Genomic DNA, 17,727 nt, shown 5'->3' with positions numbered 1-17,727 from the left:
ATTACAGGTTAATTTAAATTTTAAGAGCTAGTTAATAATAAGCCTGAGCTAATAGGCCCAACAGTTTATAATTAATATAAGCCTCTGTGAATTTCTTTGGGACTGAACAGCTGCAGGACCAGGCAGGACAGAAACTGCTGTTAATATCTTGGCTTGGTTTGAACTTGTGGTCCTCCTGCCTCAGCTTCCCACATGCTAAAATTTCAAGCTATAATGCCCAACTTGTACTTTTCTAAATATAAATATCAAATATAAACTTGGAGGTGAAAACATAGGTAGCATTTTTCAGTTAATGCCTTACTATTAAAAAAAAACAAAAAAAGAAAACAACCTACAATCTGAGAAGTCTAGCCCATCGCACTCACAGCCTTTCTTTACTCCATGGCTGATACCCAGGACAGAAGCAAAGAGGATGCTCCTAGGATAACTATCCAGAACCCAATCATTTCTAGGATCTATGTGTTCATGCACAGTTGGACCAGAATATTAGCTAGTCATATAGTAAATTAGTGAGCTGAAAATTGGCAAAAGACTTGGGTGTGGTGGTGGGCACCTCTAATCCAGAACTCTAGAAATAGAAGTAGATAGATCTATGTGAATTCAAGGTTAGGCTAGCCTGGTCTACATAGTGAGTTCAAGAACAATCATGATGGACTTTGTTGGAAGGAAGAAAGGGAGGTCTTGAGAGAAGGAGTGAGGAAGGAACTTGGCTAAGTGTTATTGTAAGTGGTACTGGGTACATGGGAAGAACCATTATATTAATGTCTCCTTACTTATGTATATGCTTAAAATTTTTTTATAGTAAAAGTCCAAAAAACAAGTTCTGGGATCACCTATCATCATTAACTACACTGTGCCTGTGGAATTCAGGAATACTCCATACAATTACCTTTAACCGACCTTAAAACACAAGGTACAGTCAGGTGGTGGTCTTTAATCCCACGTCTTTAATCCCAGCACTTGAGAGGCAAAGGCAGGTGAATCTTTGAGTTGGAGGCCAGCCTGGTCTACAGAGTGAGTTCCAGGATAGCCAGGGCTACACAGAGAAACCCTGTCTCAAAAAACAAACAAACATTTGAAAAAAACAAGGTGCATGCCTGCATGTGAGGCATCTGCACAGAAGCACCTCACCTGAATTCTTTTCAAACCATGTGTGTGTTGGAGGGTGTTTGCACTGGAGGGCAGGTGCTTGTGGGGGTCAGAATAAGGCATCAGATTCCCTGGAGTTGGAGTTACAGGCTGCTGTGAGTCAACCAATAGAGATGCTAGGAGTGGAACTCAGGTCCTCCACAAGAGTGGGTAGGGCTTTTTAACCCCTTAGCCATCTCTCCAGAGCCTGAACAAGGTGCACTAGGAATTAGCTATGTTTATAAAAGCCACACATAAAAAGTCAAGTGATCCATTACAGAAGCAGAAGAGAAAATGCTTCTATAGTTCTTACACCTACTTACCACCAGAAAGCAAAATTAATTTGGGAGGGGAGGCAGGTTAGGAACTGAACGATGCTAGGCAAGTGTTCTACCAACCAGCTGTACTCTGGTTCCTCCCCACCTCCACCCCTGGAGCTGAGGATTGACCCTACGGCCAGCAAGCATTCTACCATTGGGCTAAGTCCCAACCCCTTGTTGATTTGTTAAGATTTCTTTTCTTCCCTCAGGAAGCAGAGGCAAGCAGATCTCTACAAGTTTAAGCTAGTCTACACAGCAGGTTCCAGGTCTGCCAGGGTTACATAGTAAGACCCTGTCTAAAATAAACAATGTGTTTATTTTTTATGTAAAAAGATAGGTGTGTGTGTGTATGTGTGTGTGTGTGTGTGTACACGTACACATGCATGCTTATCTATGCTATGTGCATGTCCAGGTGCCAACAGAGGTCAGAATAGGATTATCAGATCTCTTGGCACTGGAGTTACAGGTGATTGTTGGATATCCAAAGTAGGTGCTGGGAACTGAACTCAGGTACTCTGGAAGAACATAAAGAGCTCTTAACCACTGAGCTATCTCTCCAGTCTCAGCTTTCAGTTTTTGAGACCACCTTGGTTTCGGACTCAAGATCTTCTTTCCTCAGTCTCCCATGTGCCAAAATCACTGTTCTGGCTCCAAAATTACTCCTGATGTTCCTGTTGTGAGTTTTGCCTTTGAGACAGGATCTAATGTCGCCCAAGCTGTCTTTGGACTTGCTACGTATCTAAAGTTGGCCCTGAACTCCTGATTCTCCTGCCTCTCACCGTGTTGGGATTACAGGCAAGATGCATGGTTCAAAATTACTCCTTTACATATCAAAACCAAATTCTGTATTTTATTAAAAACAACCCGTCCCTCTTATTATATCTAATGCTGCCAAACAAAGGCTTCCCAAAATTCATTTTTATTAGTCTCTGAAAAGGCAAAAATAATTTTAGTCAACCCTCTAGACAGTCCTTACTCTGGGAACCGACATCCTACTGCTCTGGAGTGGGGAACTTGCTCATGAATATAATTCAAAACTGCATCTGAGTCACGCTCCAGCATAAATCCAAGAACCTTATGGAATCTTGGGAAGTTTTTCATTATAAACAAGTGGGAAAGTTGGCGTGTATGATAGGCACTGGATAAAATACACCCCTGGCCAAGGGACAGTACATGCTCACAGGAGGCCCACCCAACTTGGTTGGGAATGCTCAATAGCAATCCTAAGGGCAATGGCTAACACACACCCCAGCCTTCCAGGTCCTGACACACTCCTTTCAAGGGATTCCAGCCCAGGACATCTAGCTGAGCACCCAAAATATCAACTACAGAAGCATATGATAAAGAGGGATTTGTACTGTGACATTCTTAGAGCCCATGGCACACAAGAGCTGCCTTGAGCTACCTTACCCAGCCCATCAGATTTCAAGTCTGGTAGCTGCTGTCTTCATGCTTCTGTGTCCCTGGGCTAGGTGCCCGAGACAGTCCTGCTCCTACCAGCTGTTTCTCATTTGCCTCAACTCCCACACCTTAAAATAAGCATGCTCTGGTCCAGGAGTTCTATAGCCTTTGTGACAGTTCATGGGTTACACAGAGGCCCTTTCTCTCTGTGCTTCAATGGGTATGACTGACGATCAGTTGGGCTGGGAGTAAATGGTGGCGTACTGTGCCCCAGACAGGCACAGTCTTTGAAAATAGCTACTACTTGGCTGCAGGGTGGCCTTTTGGATTAGAGACCCCATACTGACCACTGGTACAGCACCATGTTTTGTATGTGCTTAAATGTTTGTTTATTGTGTGCACATGTGTTTGTGTATGTGGGGAACTACGTGTACACATAGAAGTTGGAAGACAACTTGCAGGGGCTGGTTCTCCCCCTCCACCATGTGGATTCTAGGTTGTCAGGCTTGGTAGCACTTGCTAAGCCACCTTGCTTAAATACAAATGTCTACAGTATAGATGCAATTGCACTGGAACATCTATCCTTTCCTGTCTCATCATCTGAACTCACATCTTAACATTGTTCACAGGGCCAATAATGGAGCCAGACTGCCCTACGAAGGCTGGAAGTACTTCCTATCAATGAAAACTGATATGACCCAGAAGCTTAAAAACATGTGTTCTCCTCCAATAGTCTCTTAAGTTTGATTTCGTTGAGAAAGGGCATCCCTAGGTAGCCCACAATAGCTTTACACTTGTGATCCTCAAGCCTCAGGCTCTCAAGTGCTAAAAAATAGCACACGAACAATCCAGTTCCAATTCAACTGGTTCACAGATGAAGGTGTCTTATAGGTGTGTACAAGCTATGGCCCAACGGCCATTACACCTAGGATAGCTATGAGTGTGGCGCAACACATTTGCAGATGACAAAGTCATTGCAATATCAAGAAGTTTGACACTCCTGGAATCTTAGGCCACTGTGGAGTTTCGGGAGTGTTCTAAGTTAACATACTTGCCCTCAAGATTGCATCACTTTATTCGTTACAAAAACTAACAGTGACAGATCCATGGAAAATGACTCAAGCCAGATAACTAATAGCTCAAACTAAACAATTCAACAAGGAGATATTTCTTTTTTTAAAGAATAATTTTTTTATGATTTATTTAACTTTATTTTATGTGAATTGGTGTGAAGGTGTCAGATCTTCTGGAACTGGATTTTCAGACAGTTGTAAGCTGCTATGTGGCTGCTGGGAATTGAACCTGGGTCCTCTGGAAGAACAGTCAGAGTTCTTAACCGCTGAGCCATATCTCCAGCCATAAGGAGATATTTCTACTCACCACAGACACAGGTCTACAGATCAGAATATTCAATCTGCATTATGTATTCATTTTATTGTCTCCATTCCTTTGGTGGTGTTGAGGGTTGAACCTAGGACTTGCAGGTATGCGGGTACCATTGAGCTACATCCCCAGGTCTTTTTTTCACTAAGTTATCCAGGGTGACCTCAAACTTACTTTGCAGCCCAGGTAAGCCTTGAACTTGGATCCTCTAACCTCAACCTCCTATGTAGCTGGGATCACAGGGCTGTGCCACGAGGCCCAGTTCCATCAATGCACTTTTTAAAGTATACTTTTCATTTAGAGCAGAAGTTCAAGATGGTGCCACATCTATTCAGCTTCTGGGGTGGGGAAGAGTAGGCTGCGCCACCCAGGAGTAAGGTAGAAAGGGAAGATGGGCTCATGAAGAAGATACCTGTTCGAGAGACGAAAAGGGAAAGTATCTGGCTGGCTGCAGAGCAACTTGCTCTGGTGATAACTAACCCACTCTTATAGAAGCTACATTCATCCTACCATGAGGACGGAACTCTCACGATCCAATTACTTTTTTTCTCCTTTTGAGACAAGGTCCTGCTATTTGCCTACGCTGGTCTAGAACTTACGTAGTCCAAGTTGGCTTTGAACTTGTGATGCTCCTACCTCTCTGCCTCCCAAGTGATGGAGTTACAGGTATGGACCACAACAAGGGCTCCTGAAATCTAAACTGGTCTCAATTTCTACATATCTCGGGTGACCTTGAACTTGCAAACATCCAGCCTACACCTCCATAGTGCTACTGGGTGGTGGTGGCACACATCTTTAATCCCAGCACTTGGGAGGCAGAAGCAGGCAGATCTCTGAGTTCGAGGCCAGCTGGTCTACAAGAGCTAGTTCCAGGACAGGCTCTAAAACTACAGAGAAACCCTGTCTCACAAAATAAAATAAAACAAAACAAAATGTTACAAGTGCTGGGATTATAGGCATGTGCCACCATGCCCAACTTCTAATTATCTCTCAACACAGTTACACTGGAAATTAAATTTCAACCTGCATTTCACTGGGAGTAAACCACAACCAAACCACAGGCTCCTGCATTACCTCTACCTGGAAGTAGAAGAGGAGCTGGGCTTGGCTGGCTGATGTAGGCCTTTGGGGTCATGGGGTCAGCCTTGGTGGTTCTAACCTAGCCCCACTTTCACTGGCAAAATTCTTACTCATTCATGGACCCAAGACTCACCTGGGCATTACACCTAACACACAGCGGGTGCTGAGCACACACATGGCTGATGAACATACCCTATGCCATTGTGAAGCACACAGCTCCATGGAAGCCAGACAATAAGCATATGACATGTGACTACAGCTAGCCGCAAGTGAGCCAGAAGCTGCCTGCCCAGTGTATTTCCCTTGTAGAGGTCTGGGTAACTAAGTTCACCCAGTGCAGTACAAACAGATGAGAGATGTCACTTCTAGGTCTAGACATATAAGTAGGTATGTTTTTCCTTTAAGCCAAAACACCGCATGAAAAAACTCTTTACCCCCATGACAGGGCTTGGTCAACTGTAAAGACAGCCACATGAATCTATTGCTCTGCTATCTACAGCTGCTTCTCTGCTGCAGTGAGACTATACTGCTCATACTCGAAGATACTTACTACCTTTGAAGGAACAGGATAGCTAAAGTCCAGGGCCCCTGAATGGACAAGTATAGGGCCACCTACCCACCTACAACACTCATGTTTGACTCAAGCTGGCATTTGGAGAGTAGAGCACACAAGTCTAGTGAGAAACATAAGATGGAAGGCCAAAGCTGGACTCAGGACACCTCCCTTTTCTCAGCACATCTGGGTCCAAATCTCCAAGGGAGAAAAATGGCCTCACAAAAAAAAAAAAAAAAAAATCAAGCTTAAGCTCCTGAATCACTTGCATTGACAATTCGCAGCCCAAATAATACCCTTCTAACACACAGCAATATTCCTTCTCTACACTTGATTTTTTAATTATTTAATTTTTATTTTATGTGCAGTGGTGTTTTGCCTGAATGTATGTTTGTGTGAGGGTGTTAGAAGCCCTGGAATTAGAGTTACAGTTGTGAGCTGCCAAGTGGGTGCTAGGAATTGAACCCAGGTCCTCTGGAAGAATAGTCAGTGTTCTTAATCACTGAGCCATCTCTCCAGCCCCTCTACACTAGATTTTTAAGGGATTAAATTATTGTGTTTGTGTATATAGGCATTTTGCCTAGATGTATGTCTGTGCACCACATACATGCTTAGTGCCCTCAGAGATCAGAACGGGGCACTGGATCCCCTGGGGCTGGAGTTACAGATGACTGTGAGTTACCTTTCAGGTTGGGGAACTGAACCTGGGTCCTCTGCAAGACTAGCCAGTGGTGAGTCACCACTCCAGCCCAGTGTCCCCTTTTTTCTCTTTCTCTTTCTCTCTTTCTCTCTTTCTCTCTTTCTTTCTTTCTTTCTTTCTTTCTTTTTTTGGGGGGGTTTCAAGACAGAGTTTCTTTGTGTAGCACTGGAGCCTGTCCTGGAACTCACTCTGTAGACCAGGCGGGCCTCGAACTCACAGAGATCCACCTGCCTCTGACTCCTGAGTACTGGGATTAAAGTTGTGTGACACCACCACACGGCTAGGCTAGTGTCCCATTTTCTAAACAGCATATTTAGCCAGTCTCTAAAAGCAGCAGTACACACCAAGAGCCCAGGCTAAAATACAGTTATACATATTAGTAAGGAAACCATTTCAAGCGAGTTACGGGCCAATGTAAAGAAGAATTAATACAATCCATTGTGAAGTATTGGCAGGGTGGGAACTGGGTCTGACCTTGAGTTTGGGTGGCAGGGCCTTTGAAAAGTGACAGATTAGATAAAGCCACCAGTGGAAGCCCAGGACTGAAATCTGATGGCTCTGAAAGACAGGGAAGAATACATGTTCAGTGTCCCCTGTTACCCAGCAAGGATGGCCCATGTGCCTCAGCACTCTGTCAGGAAGAAGGCCTTTCCCAGATAAGTCCTTCAACTCTGGGCTACAACCATAAGCCAAAATAACAACCTTTCTTCCCTCAAATTTAAAAGCATCCTGCCTTTGCTTCCCAAATGCTGAAATTACAGGTGGGTACCACCAAACATGGCACCCTTTTCTGACTTACCTAGCCTGGGTGATATATAATTAGCAACAGAAACCAGATCGAAACACACACCTAGACTGCATGGCAGTGTACAACAACCCTTTCTGTGCCTCTGCTCAAACACCCATGCCTAGCATTCTACCTTTACCGTCTCACTCACTAGATTAAAGCGAGCTGACTGCAGGAACACTTAAATACCACCACAGTGTCCCCCCGGGTAGCTGGTAAACTGTCCACCCACAACAGTGACTGAATCAATACTAGAGACTGACTGTATTAAAATTATAAATTTCCTAGGACGAATGAATGTTCAAAGGCTTGAAATCAAATGTTCCACTCAGTCAGTAGCTCTGGGACTAACATAAACACCATTTTTCTTTGCTAAAATTAGTACTAAGTCACTTAGAGCGCGTGTAAATCAGGTAGTCACAGCAGCACCCTTCCAAAAGAGTGGAGCCACCTTGCATGAGTCATTTTGCTCTACTCCACATATTCATGCCAAGCTAAGGGTGTCACATCCTCAGAGCCAACACCAGTTTCCCATAAAAAAAGAAACTGTCTCATAACAAACTGCCACGTGGAAGAAAGGAAAGAGGTCAGGCTGCAAGATATACGATCGCATGAAATCAAACAGAAGAGAGGAGCAGTCTGCCCATGTGTGGTACAGACACAAGCTTCAGAACTTATAAAAAGCTAGGGTAATACATCAAATCAACACAGGTTTGATGAAGAATAATCTTTTTTTTTTTTTTTTTTTTGCGTTCCCTGTGTCTTCCTTTGGGTAAGAAAGATAGGTAAAGAAGCCAGAAAACAACAAATAGAATCTTGGAAAGAGCTCCTCCCCATCCTACCCCAGGTGTTCTACTTTGGTTTTTGTTTTACAATAAAGAGAGATCATGTTGTCATTTCTAGAGTGTTATTTAGATAGAAGGAAAAAATATAGAAATTTAACACAGACCAAACAAGCTTATAACTTGAAGAGCTAAAGGTTATGATTAATAAGGTTCAAAACTGCTCCAAGAAAATAGATTCATCTTGAATACTTGTAAGGACATCGAGGGATTCTCAGGAAAAGTTTGGGAATGAACTTTCTGCAGAGCCATGCCATGGGAAGGGGATCACACTGGGCTCCAAAAACTTGGGACGAGAGTTGCTGTCTCCTCGTGCGTAAAACTGGAAGCAAATAATGGCAACAGGGAACCGGTGTGGTTGATCTTGACAACTTTTATATAGCAGTGACCTTTAAACGTTCCCGATTCCACACCTTATATAACTCAAACTATATAAATGACAACTATATTTTGTTTTAGATTTTAATTTTTACATATTATATGTATGTGGATAGCTATGTGCACACGCCTTTGTGACACAGGTGCTTTCCAAGCCCACACGCCTTGGATCTCCTGGAGCTGAAGTTAACAGCAGCTGTGAGCTGGTCTGACATGGGTGCTGGGACCCAAACACGACTCTGCAGAAGCAGTGCCTGCTCTCAACCACATCTCCAGCCCCAGCTGCTTTTTGTTGTTCTGTTGTTTTGCTTTGAGACAGGGTCTCACTATATAGTCACAGCCTGGAACTCACTATGTAGAACAGTCTGGCCTCACACTCACAGAGATCCTCCTGCTTCTGCCTTCCAAATGCTGAGATTATAGATGTGTGCCACCGCCTTGCCCGGTGACAACCATAGTTATATGCTACAAATCTTATGATGTATATATAACAACCAGAAAAATGCAAATATGCAGAAATAAATAAAAATCTTGAACCCCAAAAGATCATCCCATAAAATCCATTCCCTGGAGGCCCAGGCCTGACACAGAGCATACACAGGAAGTTGACATTTTTTCTCAGCCCACACCTCACTGTGTGTAGAGACAAGCTAGCAGCAAGTGTCACCAACTGACATTAACTAGTCTCTTTCCTCTTGACCCTCTCCTACAATTCTATGAGCATTGAATCTGAAGTCAGAATTTTAAAAACATATAATCCTACCAGGCATGGTGGTGCACGCCTCTAATTCCAGCACTCAGGAGGCAGAGGCAGATAGATCTCTGCGAGTTCAAGGCCAGACTGGTCTGCAGAGTAAATTCCAGAACAGCCAGGACTACAGGGTGAGACTGTCTGAAAAATATGAATATAGAATCCTAACATTCAGTCAGGACAGATCTTCACAATGTAGACCTGGCTAACTGAAGGAGAGACCTAAGTAGGAACTAGATAACAGTGTAGCTTTCTGGGGCCATGGAGAACTTCAAAAAGCTATGGGGGGGCTGGAGAGATAGCTCAGAGGTTAAGAGCATTGCCTGTTCTTTCAAAGGTCTTGAGTTCAATTCCCAGTCAACCACATGGTGGCTCACAACCATCTGTAATGGGGTCTGGTGCCCTCTTCTGGCCTGCGGTCATACACACAGACAGAATACTGTATGCATAATAAATAAATATTTAAAAAAAAAGCTATGGGTACACAGATAAACATGATCTATAAGGTTTCCAGGGGAGTAGTGTGGCTTCCTGGAGAAGAGAGAGACTCCAAAGTCTTAAACACACCCCTGATGCGAACACCCTGAGCCATTAGCTTAAACATGTAAGTTCACTCATCACTCGCTATGCTTGCCAGAGGCTGGAGGGAGGCTTACCTTCAGTATTTCAGGCTCTTTGATGTCCAAGGATCTTGTGTTCCAGTGTTGCAGAGTTTTATGTGATTTGTGATATTTATGAGCACTTGGTGGTGTAAAAAACCAGATCACGCAAACAGCAGTCATGAACCCAAGGCCAATGCCCAGGAAGAGCCCGCTCATGTAGTAGGGGAGGGGGAGGATGAGGTACGCATAGACACACATTATAAAGAAGCCCAACGTCTTCACTGGTAACTCCTGGTGCTGGGTGGCTGAGTCAGCTTCGTCCTCGCTGTCCAGAACCATGCCATCATCGGCAAGCACCTCTGGCTTGAGGGGGACATCTCGGGGCTTATCAAGTCTCCCCTCGCCCTCATGCTCCAGCTCAAAGTCCTCAGCGTACAGTTCACAGAACTCTTCATCCTCTTTGCTCACTAAGGCAGACAGAGAACATTTCTCAAGAACGAGAGAACTTGTCTTCAGGCCTAAATCCTTCAGACTGCTCCCCTGGGATCCCTTGGGCTCTTCTTCCTTCCCAGCTTCCTCGGTGGGCTTCGGGTGTTCGCTCCTGGAGGTGTTGGAGTCACTGCCGTAGCCGTCCCCCTCGGAGTCACACTCTTCCTCCTTGATGCTGTAGTTGGTATTGCTTTCCAAGTGCCCATTCAAACTGGACAGGTTGGAGAGTTCTGAAGCACTTGAAGATAAGGCTTTGGGCCTGTGACTGCCACTTTCCTCCCCGATGATTTTGCTGAGGAGCTGGAAGGGCTCATAGATGACTTCGGAAAGGCGTCGTTTAGTGTCTTCGATTTTCGCCTCCATTTCGGGCACTTTAAAAAAGGAGCGGGTGTCAGAGGGCGAAGTCAGTGGGGAAGAAGGTGCAGTCTTGGAGTCTCCACCTGTGTTCCGTGGCTGCGTGAACTGTTTGAACAGGTGCAGATTGAGTTTGGAGTCAGGGGGCTTATAGGACACGGTATCCGACTCCTGACGGGAGGTGTCTGTGGACAGGGATTTGACCAGGGTCTTCATCAGGTGCCTGTGCCGTGGGGGGTGGGGGGACTCTTTTGGCTCCACCTCGGTTGACAGGGACTTCACCAGGCTCATGAAGGGCTTAGCACTGGAAAGCGCAGAGGACGAGGCACTGGATGAAAGGACAGGGGACTTGGAAGGAGAAGACAATGGGGACGAAGAACTGGTTTTCTGCTCAGAGAGGGACGACACACTGGGAGAGCTAGCTAAGGGCCCAGATGAAGACGACCCTGGGGACAGAGCCAGTGGCACTGTACTTAATACTTGCACTGCCGGAGCAGGGGGCTCCAGCAGCTTTACAGTGTTCTCAGAGACAGGCAAAATGGCAGGGCTCTCAGATACAGACAGTCCATCTGCCAGGATGGTCGCGGCAGCGGGTCCCACAGGGTCATGGCCACCCTGGGATTCAAAATACAGGTCCTCTTTGGCTTCAAGCCCCGTTACAATGCTTTGGTCATCTAGCCCCTCCTCCAGGTACCCCCTGAACTCCTCCTCCTCTTCCTCCTCTTCCTCCCCGGATGCGGAGAAGTGAATGGCGATGGTATCTCGGGACACGGACCTCTGTACATGCACTTTGGGGGCTGATGGTTTTGGCATGTCAATGGTTTTCTCAGCATGGCGACCATTCAGACTTGTCATTGCCAGCTTCACAAGGGCTCAGGCTCTGAAAACAGCAAGAAAAGCAGAAGTCAGAGGTGGCTTCTCCACAGGCGACAGGGCCGCATGCAGATCCACACGGGATGAAGCTCGGCTTAGAGGTGATTATGCTTTTACATGGCAGATGGCCATAGTTTCTTGCTTTGGAAGGTTTAATGGTTTAATTTTCACTAGATAAATTCCAGCTAGGCATTCCCTTTTATGAGCAAACCACACACCAGTGTTATAAATGCCAAACAATCTGTCTCACTCACAACTGCCAAATAACCATTCCCTCCCTCTTAACCAGCTCCTTTCTATCAGTGGCTCTCTCCTGCCAAGCTAAAATGAAGCATCCTGCTGGGCTGAAGGCTCTTGGAATAAGAATCTCCCCAGTGGTGTTCCACCTGTGAAAAGCTAACCCAGAGAGTTACTGCTTCCACTGTATTTCACAGCAGCCTCAATAATGGGGTCTCGAATCTCCCACAGCACCCACACTGCCTTGCTGTTGTACTAAGTGGCAGAACATCCAAGTGGGAAAATTAGAAACTAACTGCTATGACCTGCTGTTCTCACATGCCAAGTGCCACACGGTCAGGGCATTTAGGCAGCTATGACAAGGCCTGAGGTAAAGCAAGCATCTACTCAAATGGAAGAAAGTTGAGTGTCACTGTGGTAGCCTACCAGCAAGCACGAATGCCACTGGGGACTATGGGGAGACATGGGAGGCAGGCTCTTTGCCCTTCTGGAGCTTAATAGCTAGATGGAAGGGAGACGGCCTCTGAAGAGCTGTTCAACAGAACAGATAATGCCAAGTGCCCCTGTGACATCTAGTTCATGACATCTTACATCACTGGGCTTTTAAGGGGCAGCTGACTATGTAGCTCAGGCTGGCCTCAAATGCATGGTCCAGCGCCTTGAGTCTTAAAAGCAGGAGACAGTGGTGAGGCCCCACACCTGGTTAATTACAGGACACAAGGCACCACGACAGACCTCTACAGCTGGACACAGATACCACCAGAAGAGCTAGGATATGGGACAGACATCAGGAATTCTGAGGACACAAGGCCAGGGTGAAACACTGGATACCCATTCTGTCCTCTGAACTGATGAGCAGCGGTGACAGGATGACCAGTGTGAACACGCTATGACCCGAGGTCTGTTCTCTGTCTGCAGGACAAGAGGAAGTAGTGGGGGAGGGGGAGGTGACCCCAGCTACAAGAGAGGCATCATGGCCAAGTGGAAAGGGCATCTATCTGCCTTGCACAGGGCACCAGGCTGCTCATACTTACGCCTTTCCCAGGAGACGCTGAAGTTGTATCAAGCTACAGCCTCTCAGTCTCAGTGTTATCTGTAAAATGGGGACCTAGGGCATTTTCCAAATGTGAAATCCTATTTGTCTATGCTCACAGGTGACCATACACACAAATAAACAGCCTAGCACAGGCCATCAATACTGCATTGCTTGCTTATTCCTATATTCAAGTTTTCTGCCAAACCCTGCTGTTCAAAGTGCCTGGAGCTGATACTACCCCAGAAGAACAGATGGATCCTGGTGTAGAAATGGTACTCCTAGATCATCAGAGGGAGGGGATTTGCTAATGATGGCAAGAGCACCAGACACAGGGTCCAGATACCATATGAACACAGTATTTTCACCATCAAATCCCTGGGAGAAATTACTTCCATTAAGTCTTTGCAACAGAGTTTTGTTCACGTTCTTCTGTGACCTGCAGGCTCTCCTATGAGGCTGACTACACAGAGAGAGAATGCACTCCATCAACCACACACAGCGATCTACATCCAGCAATGGGCAACAGCTTGGAAATTCAGCCTCCAGGACAATTCTTCTCTGGTTTGTTTTGTTTTGTATTGTTTGTAGACAGGGTCTGGCTATTGTAGCCTTGGCTAGCCTGGAACTCACAATGTAGACCACACTGGCCTTGAGTTCATAGAAATACGTCTATATCTGCCTCCTGAGCACTAGGATTCAAGGCAGGCCTAGCTCTTCCCTGCTCTCTTTATGTCAATAGGTCTGTCGGATTATAAAGAAAACAAGACCAAGAAGCAACAGAAACAATGAGAGGGGCTAGGGATTTAGCTCAGTGTTAGAGTGCTTGTTTAGCAAGTGCAAGGCCCCGGGTTTGGTCCTCAGCTCTGAGAGAGAGAGAGAGAGAGAGAGAGAGAGAGAGAGAGAGAGAGAGAGAGAGAGAGAGAGAGAGAGAGAGAGAGAGAGCTCAGTTTTATTCAATTTCTACCTAGCTTTATCAGAATAATTCTTTCTAGATTTCTTTTAATTATACACATGTGTATGGTTATGTACACACATGGTATGTGTATGCTCATGTGGGTGCCCAAGAAAGCCAGAGGCCTCAGAGCCCCTGAAGTTACAGACACTTGTGAGTTACCTGATGATGTGGACGCTAAGAACTGAGCCGGGGTCCCCTGCAAGAGCAGTCTGTGCTCTAAACCACTGAGCCATCTCTCCTGCCCCTCAGGGGTAATTTTAAAGGAAAATTATAGTGGTGATCTTAAAAGAAAGTTTGGTCCTGGCTAATTCTCAGAAAGTTGTTTTGATAACACCAACATAAACAGGGTTATGCTGTTCTGAGGAGGTTTCATAAGGAATAGTGGCTGCCATGTGACGGAGACTATGGGCACAAGTTGAGGACAAAGCATGCAACTTTGAGGCTGAATAGTGTAAGTTGGTCTCCTAGGAAGCAGGACAGAAGTGAAGAGGTCTGGCTGAAGCAGAAGGCCAGACTAGACAAAGTCCAAGTTTTAGTTAAAACATCAGTGGAATCTGCTACCTCCGCAACTAGGCCAGACCTTAGGAATAAGGCAGGCACCTGCTCCGTTCTGTACAGAGGCTACCAAGAGACAACTTCCAGACAGTCAGGGGCCCATGACCTGCCAGTTGAAAAAGATTTTTGATAATCTCTGCCCAACCTGTCCCCACAGGTTCCTATCAGTCAAGGCCTAAGTTAGGCCCCACATAGAACTAGATGCCAGACCACCAGATGGAGCAGGCCAGTCTGGCCAAGCCTCAGACTTTTAGAGGCTCACTGTAAACAGTGTCCAGGCCACATTGACTGAACCTGGCTCCAATTCTTAGTCTCACTAATGCAAGCCAGTGGAGGCTGGGACACATGGACACTCTCCAAACCCGGTTTGTTGTGATGAGTAGATGCACTTGGGCTTCTGCTCAGGGGCAAGAAGAACCAAAGTGCCAGTTTGCCAGGATCAGCCTATGTTTCATTAGAGCCCAGGTCTAGGTTTCCCACTTCCTTAGGCTCACTAGGCGAGCAAGGTGGCTTCTAAGGAGCCAAGTCATTGGTAAATCCATGGTTTGGGTTCTAGACATTTAATCAGGTCTCTTCCAAGCCACCTCTTCTTGTCCTCCTTAGAGTGGCTCTAGGGCTAACAGAGCTGGCTTCCTACCACCAGTCAGTCTTTCAGGACAGCAAGGTTAAGAGGAAAGTGCACCCAACTGATGCTGGGAATATAGTGTGGTCGCCCGAGCACCCATCAATCATGAGAGGGTTAGGTGTGGCCTTTCCAACACTTGGGTCTGGACACCCTTCGCACAGCAGCAAACAGCAGCAAACAGCTCTTTTGTCTTGCTTTGTTCTGGCCACAGTAGCTATCCTCTGTGCTCTATCACGATGCTTCCCCATCAGCCAAGATCTCAGTTCTGAACCAGCAACATGTGACCAGTTGTACTGGGAAATGAAAGGCTTCCTTATCCATCCCACAATCTAGCATCATAAAAAATGCCAAGCCTCGTGCCCTCTACTGCTAAAACTCAATTATATCCAGGCTGGGGGAAAAAAACAAAACAAAACAGAAAATCTTCAGCCTCCGGAGCTGAAATGCCAATTTGGATTGCCTTCTCTGCTCATCTCCTTCCAAAGCCACCAGCAGAATTTAAAGTGTTGGAGTCTTGCACTGACCTCTGCATGTGGTGTGAAGTGGGTCTTTAGATTTGAAAACTAACTTTGTCACCAGGCTCCCTTAGGGGCAATATCCTGCCAGTGATGTGTTTAACCAAGTCTGCCGTGATCACAGTGTGCTGGAGACTGTGTCCGGCCGGCCCCTAAGGGCCCTGGAGGCAAGGTAGAGGGATGGGCAGCTCCTGGTGTCTATGAGGACTGCTGCATTCTCAACCCAGAACCCTGCTGGCAACAATGAATACTGTTTAGATACTGTGAGAAGCTACCACTTCTGCAACTGACCAAGAAATAAGCAGGAAAAAAACCTAGGGAAAAGAAACCCTAGAAATGGGCTCTTGAGGAGCTGGAGGGATACTAGGTTAAGAGAACTGATTGCTTTTCCAGAGGATTGGGTTTAATTCCCAGCACCCACATGACAGCTCACAACTGTCTGTAATTCCAGTTCCAGGAGGCTCAACACCCATAGCAAAACACCAATGCATGTTAAATAAAAATAAATTTTAAAAAAGGAGGGACCTAGAGAAGTACTCCCCCTTGCCCTCCAAGGCATGGGCTACCCCCTGGCAAATTGGCACTTTCTTCTCTTCTCTTTTTACATTTTATTTATCTGAGTGTGTGTGTGTGTGTGTGTGTGTGTGTGTGTGCGTGTGTGCACATGTGCCACTGTGCACACATGAAGGTCAGAGACAACTTGTCCTTTCTCCTGTCACATTTGTCCTGGGGCAGGAACTCAGGTTGTCTGTCAGGCCCAGCAGTTGTAAAGTAGGATGTGTGCTACCATTTGAAGCCTTCAAGCTGGTGGTGATTGGCTGCAGGGAGGTATGCAAGGCTGTTGAAATTAGGAGTTCATCGTTCTTCCTTAAGAAATGAAGACACATTATTAAGGAGAGAACTCAGTGCTGGGGCAGACTCCAAAGGCTCCCGCACGGAGGATCTGAAAACACGCTAGCCTTCTCCATTACTCAGGTGCTTTAGCACTCCATTTGGCATCATCAGAAGATCTACTCAAGAAAATGAAATACAGGGAAAGCACAGGTCAAAAGGAAAATTCCAGGGAAGAGAGAAAAACAAGCAGAAGAAACAAACATCCAGGTCACTTTGCAGAACCAAAATTTTCTTCTCAAGGGCAAGCAGATGGCTCAGAGAGCAAAGGCGTTTGCCACCAAGCCTGATGACCTGAGTTCAATCCCAGGAGTCCACAGGGTGAGAAGGGAGAACCAATCCCTAAAGCCTTCCTCTGGTCTCCATATGTGCATCACTACATGGGTACTAAGAAACCTCACAGAGCCAGGCAGGGTGACTGTGCCTGTGACCCTGGCACAGTGGAGACTGAAGCAGGAGAAGCACGGGCACCAGGCCAATAGGGGCAGCACAGTGAGACAGAGACTCAGTAGGCAAACAAGAAACGCGCAGCTACACTGGTTCTCCAGCACTTAATCACTGTGGCTGCCTTCTAAGGTAAGGGATGCAGAAGAGTTTAGGCTCTCAAACATTTAAGGGAAAACAAAAAGCTTGCTGCAGCCAAATGCTCTCTGTGAGCCTGGGCTTGGCAGCCACATTCCTGGAAAGCAGGATGTTGTCTGCTCTGCTGATGGCCTTTCCCAGGTCCTGGCTATGCTTGTCCATTAGAGTGACTATCCCTGAAAAGAAGTTCATCTCTCTTAGTAAGACGGATAAGCTGAGCTGGATGTAGTGGCCCATGCTTTTACACCCAGCACTCAGGAGGCAGAGACAGGCAGATCTCTAAGTTCGAGGCCAGCATGGTCTACATAGTGAGTTCCAGGACAGCCAGGTATACACAGACAGACCCTGTCTCCAGAAAGAAAAAGAAACAGAAAGCGAAAAAGAAAAGACGGAGGAAGCTTCAAATATGGATTTGTGGCTCCAGAATTTAAAAAGCCTTCTTTATCCATGCCACCTACAGATAAGAACAAGTCAATGGCTTTGATCAAACCTGAACAATACAATCACCAAAGGCTCCACAAGCTGTCCAGTGGACTGAGAGTGGGATACCAGATATCAATGACACTTAGCTTGTTTCTAGACACTCCAAAAGGGTTAGCCTCATTAATTAAGCCATAAAAAAACAATTGGCAGTAAATCAGACTGAACAATGAAGAGCTATTTCAAGACTCAATGGGGTGTTTATTAACA

General features: G+C 46.0%; 1 protein-coding gene across 3 annotated transcripts in view; it reads right to left on the bottom strand.

Moving 5' to 3' along the window:
- Positions 1 to 17,727, bottom strand: part of Tex2 (testis expressed 2) — a 110,587-nt gene that overhangs the window by 54,605 nt on the left and 38,255 nt on the right. For all 3 annotated transcript variants that reach the window (XM_038325558.1, XM_038325560.1, XM_038325559.1), the window contains exon 2: positions 9,980 to 11,648. In XM_038325558.1, the coding sequence (XP_038181486.1) occupies positions 9,980 to 11,623 (1,644 nt within the window). In that variant the 5' untranslated portion in view covers positions 11,624 to 11,648. The remainder of the gene's footprint in view (positions 1 to 9,979; positions 11,649 to 17,727) is intronic.

Source organism: Arvicola amphibius, chromosome 4 (assembly GCF_903992535.2).
Source record: "Arvicola amphibius chromosome 4, mArvAmp1.2, whole genome shotgun sequence".
In the NCBI taxonomy this organism is placed as follows: Eukaryota; Metazoa; Chordata; class Mammalia; order Rodentia; family Cricetidae; genus Arvicola; species Arvicola amphibius.
Note: the sequence above shows the minus strand (reverse complement) of the source record. Positions and strands in the feature narration are given on the sequence as shown.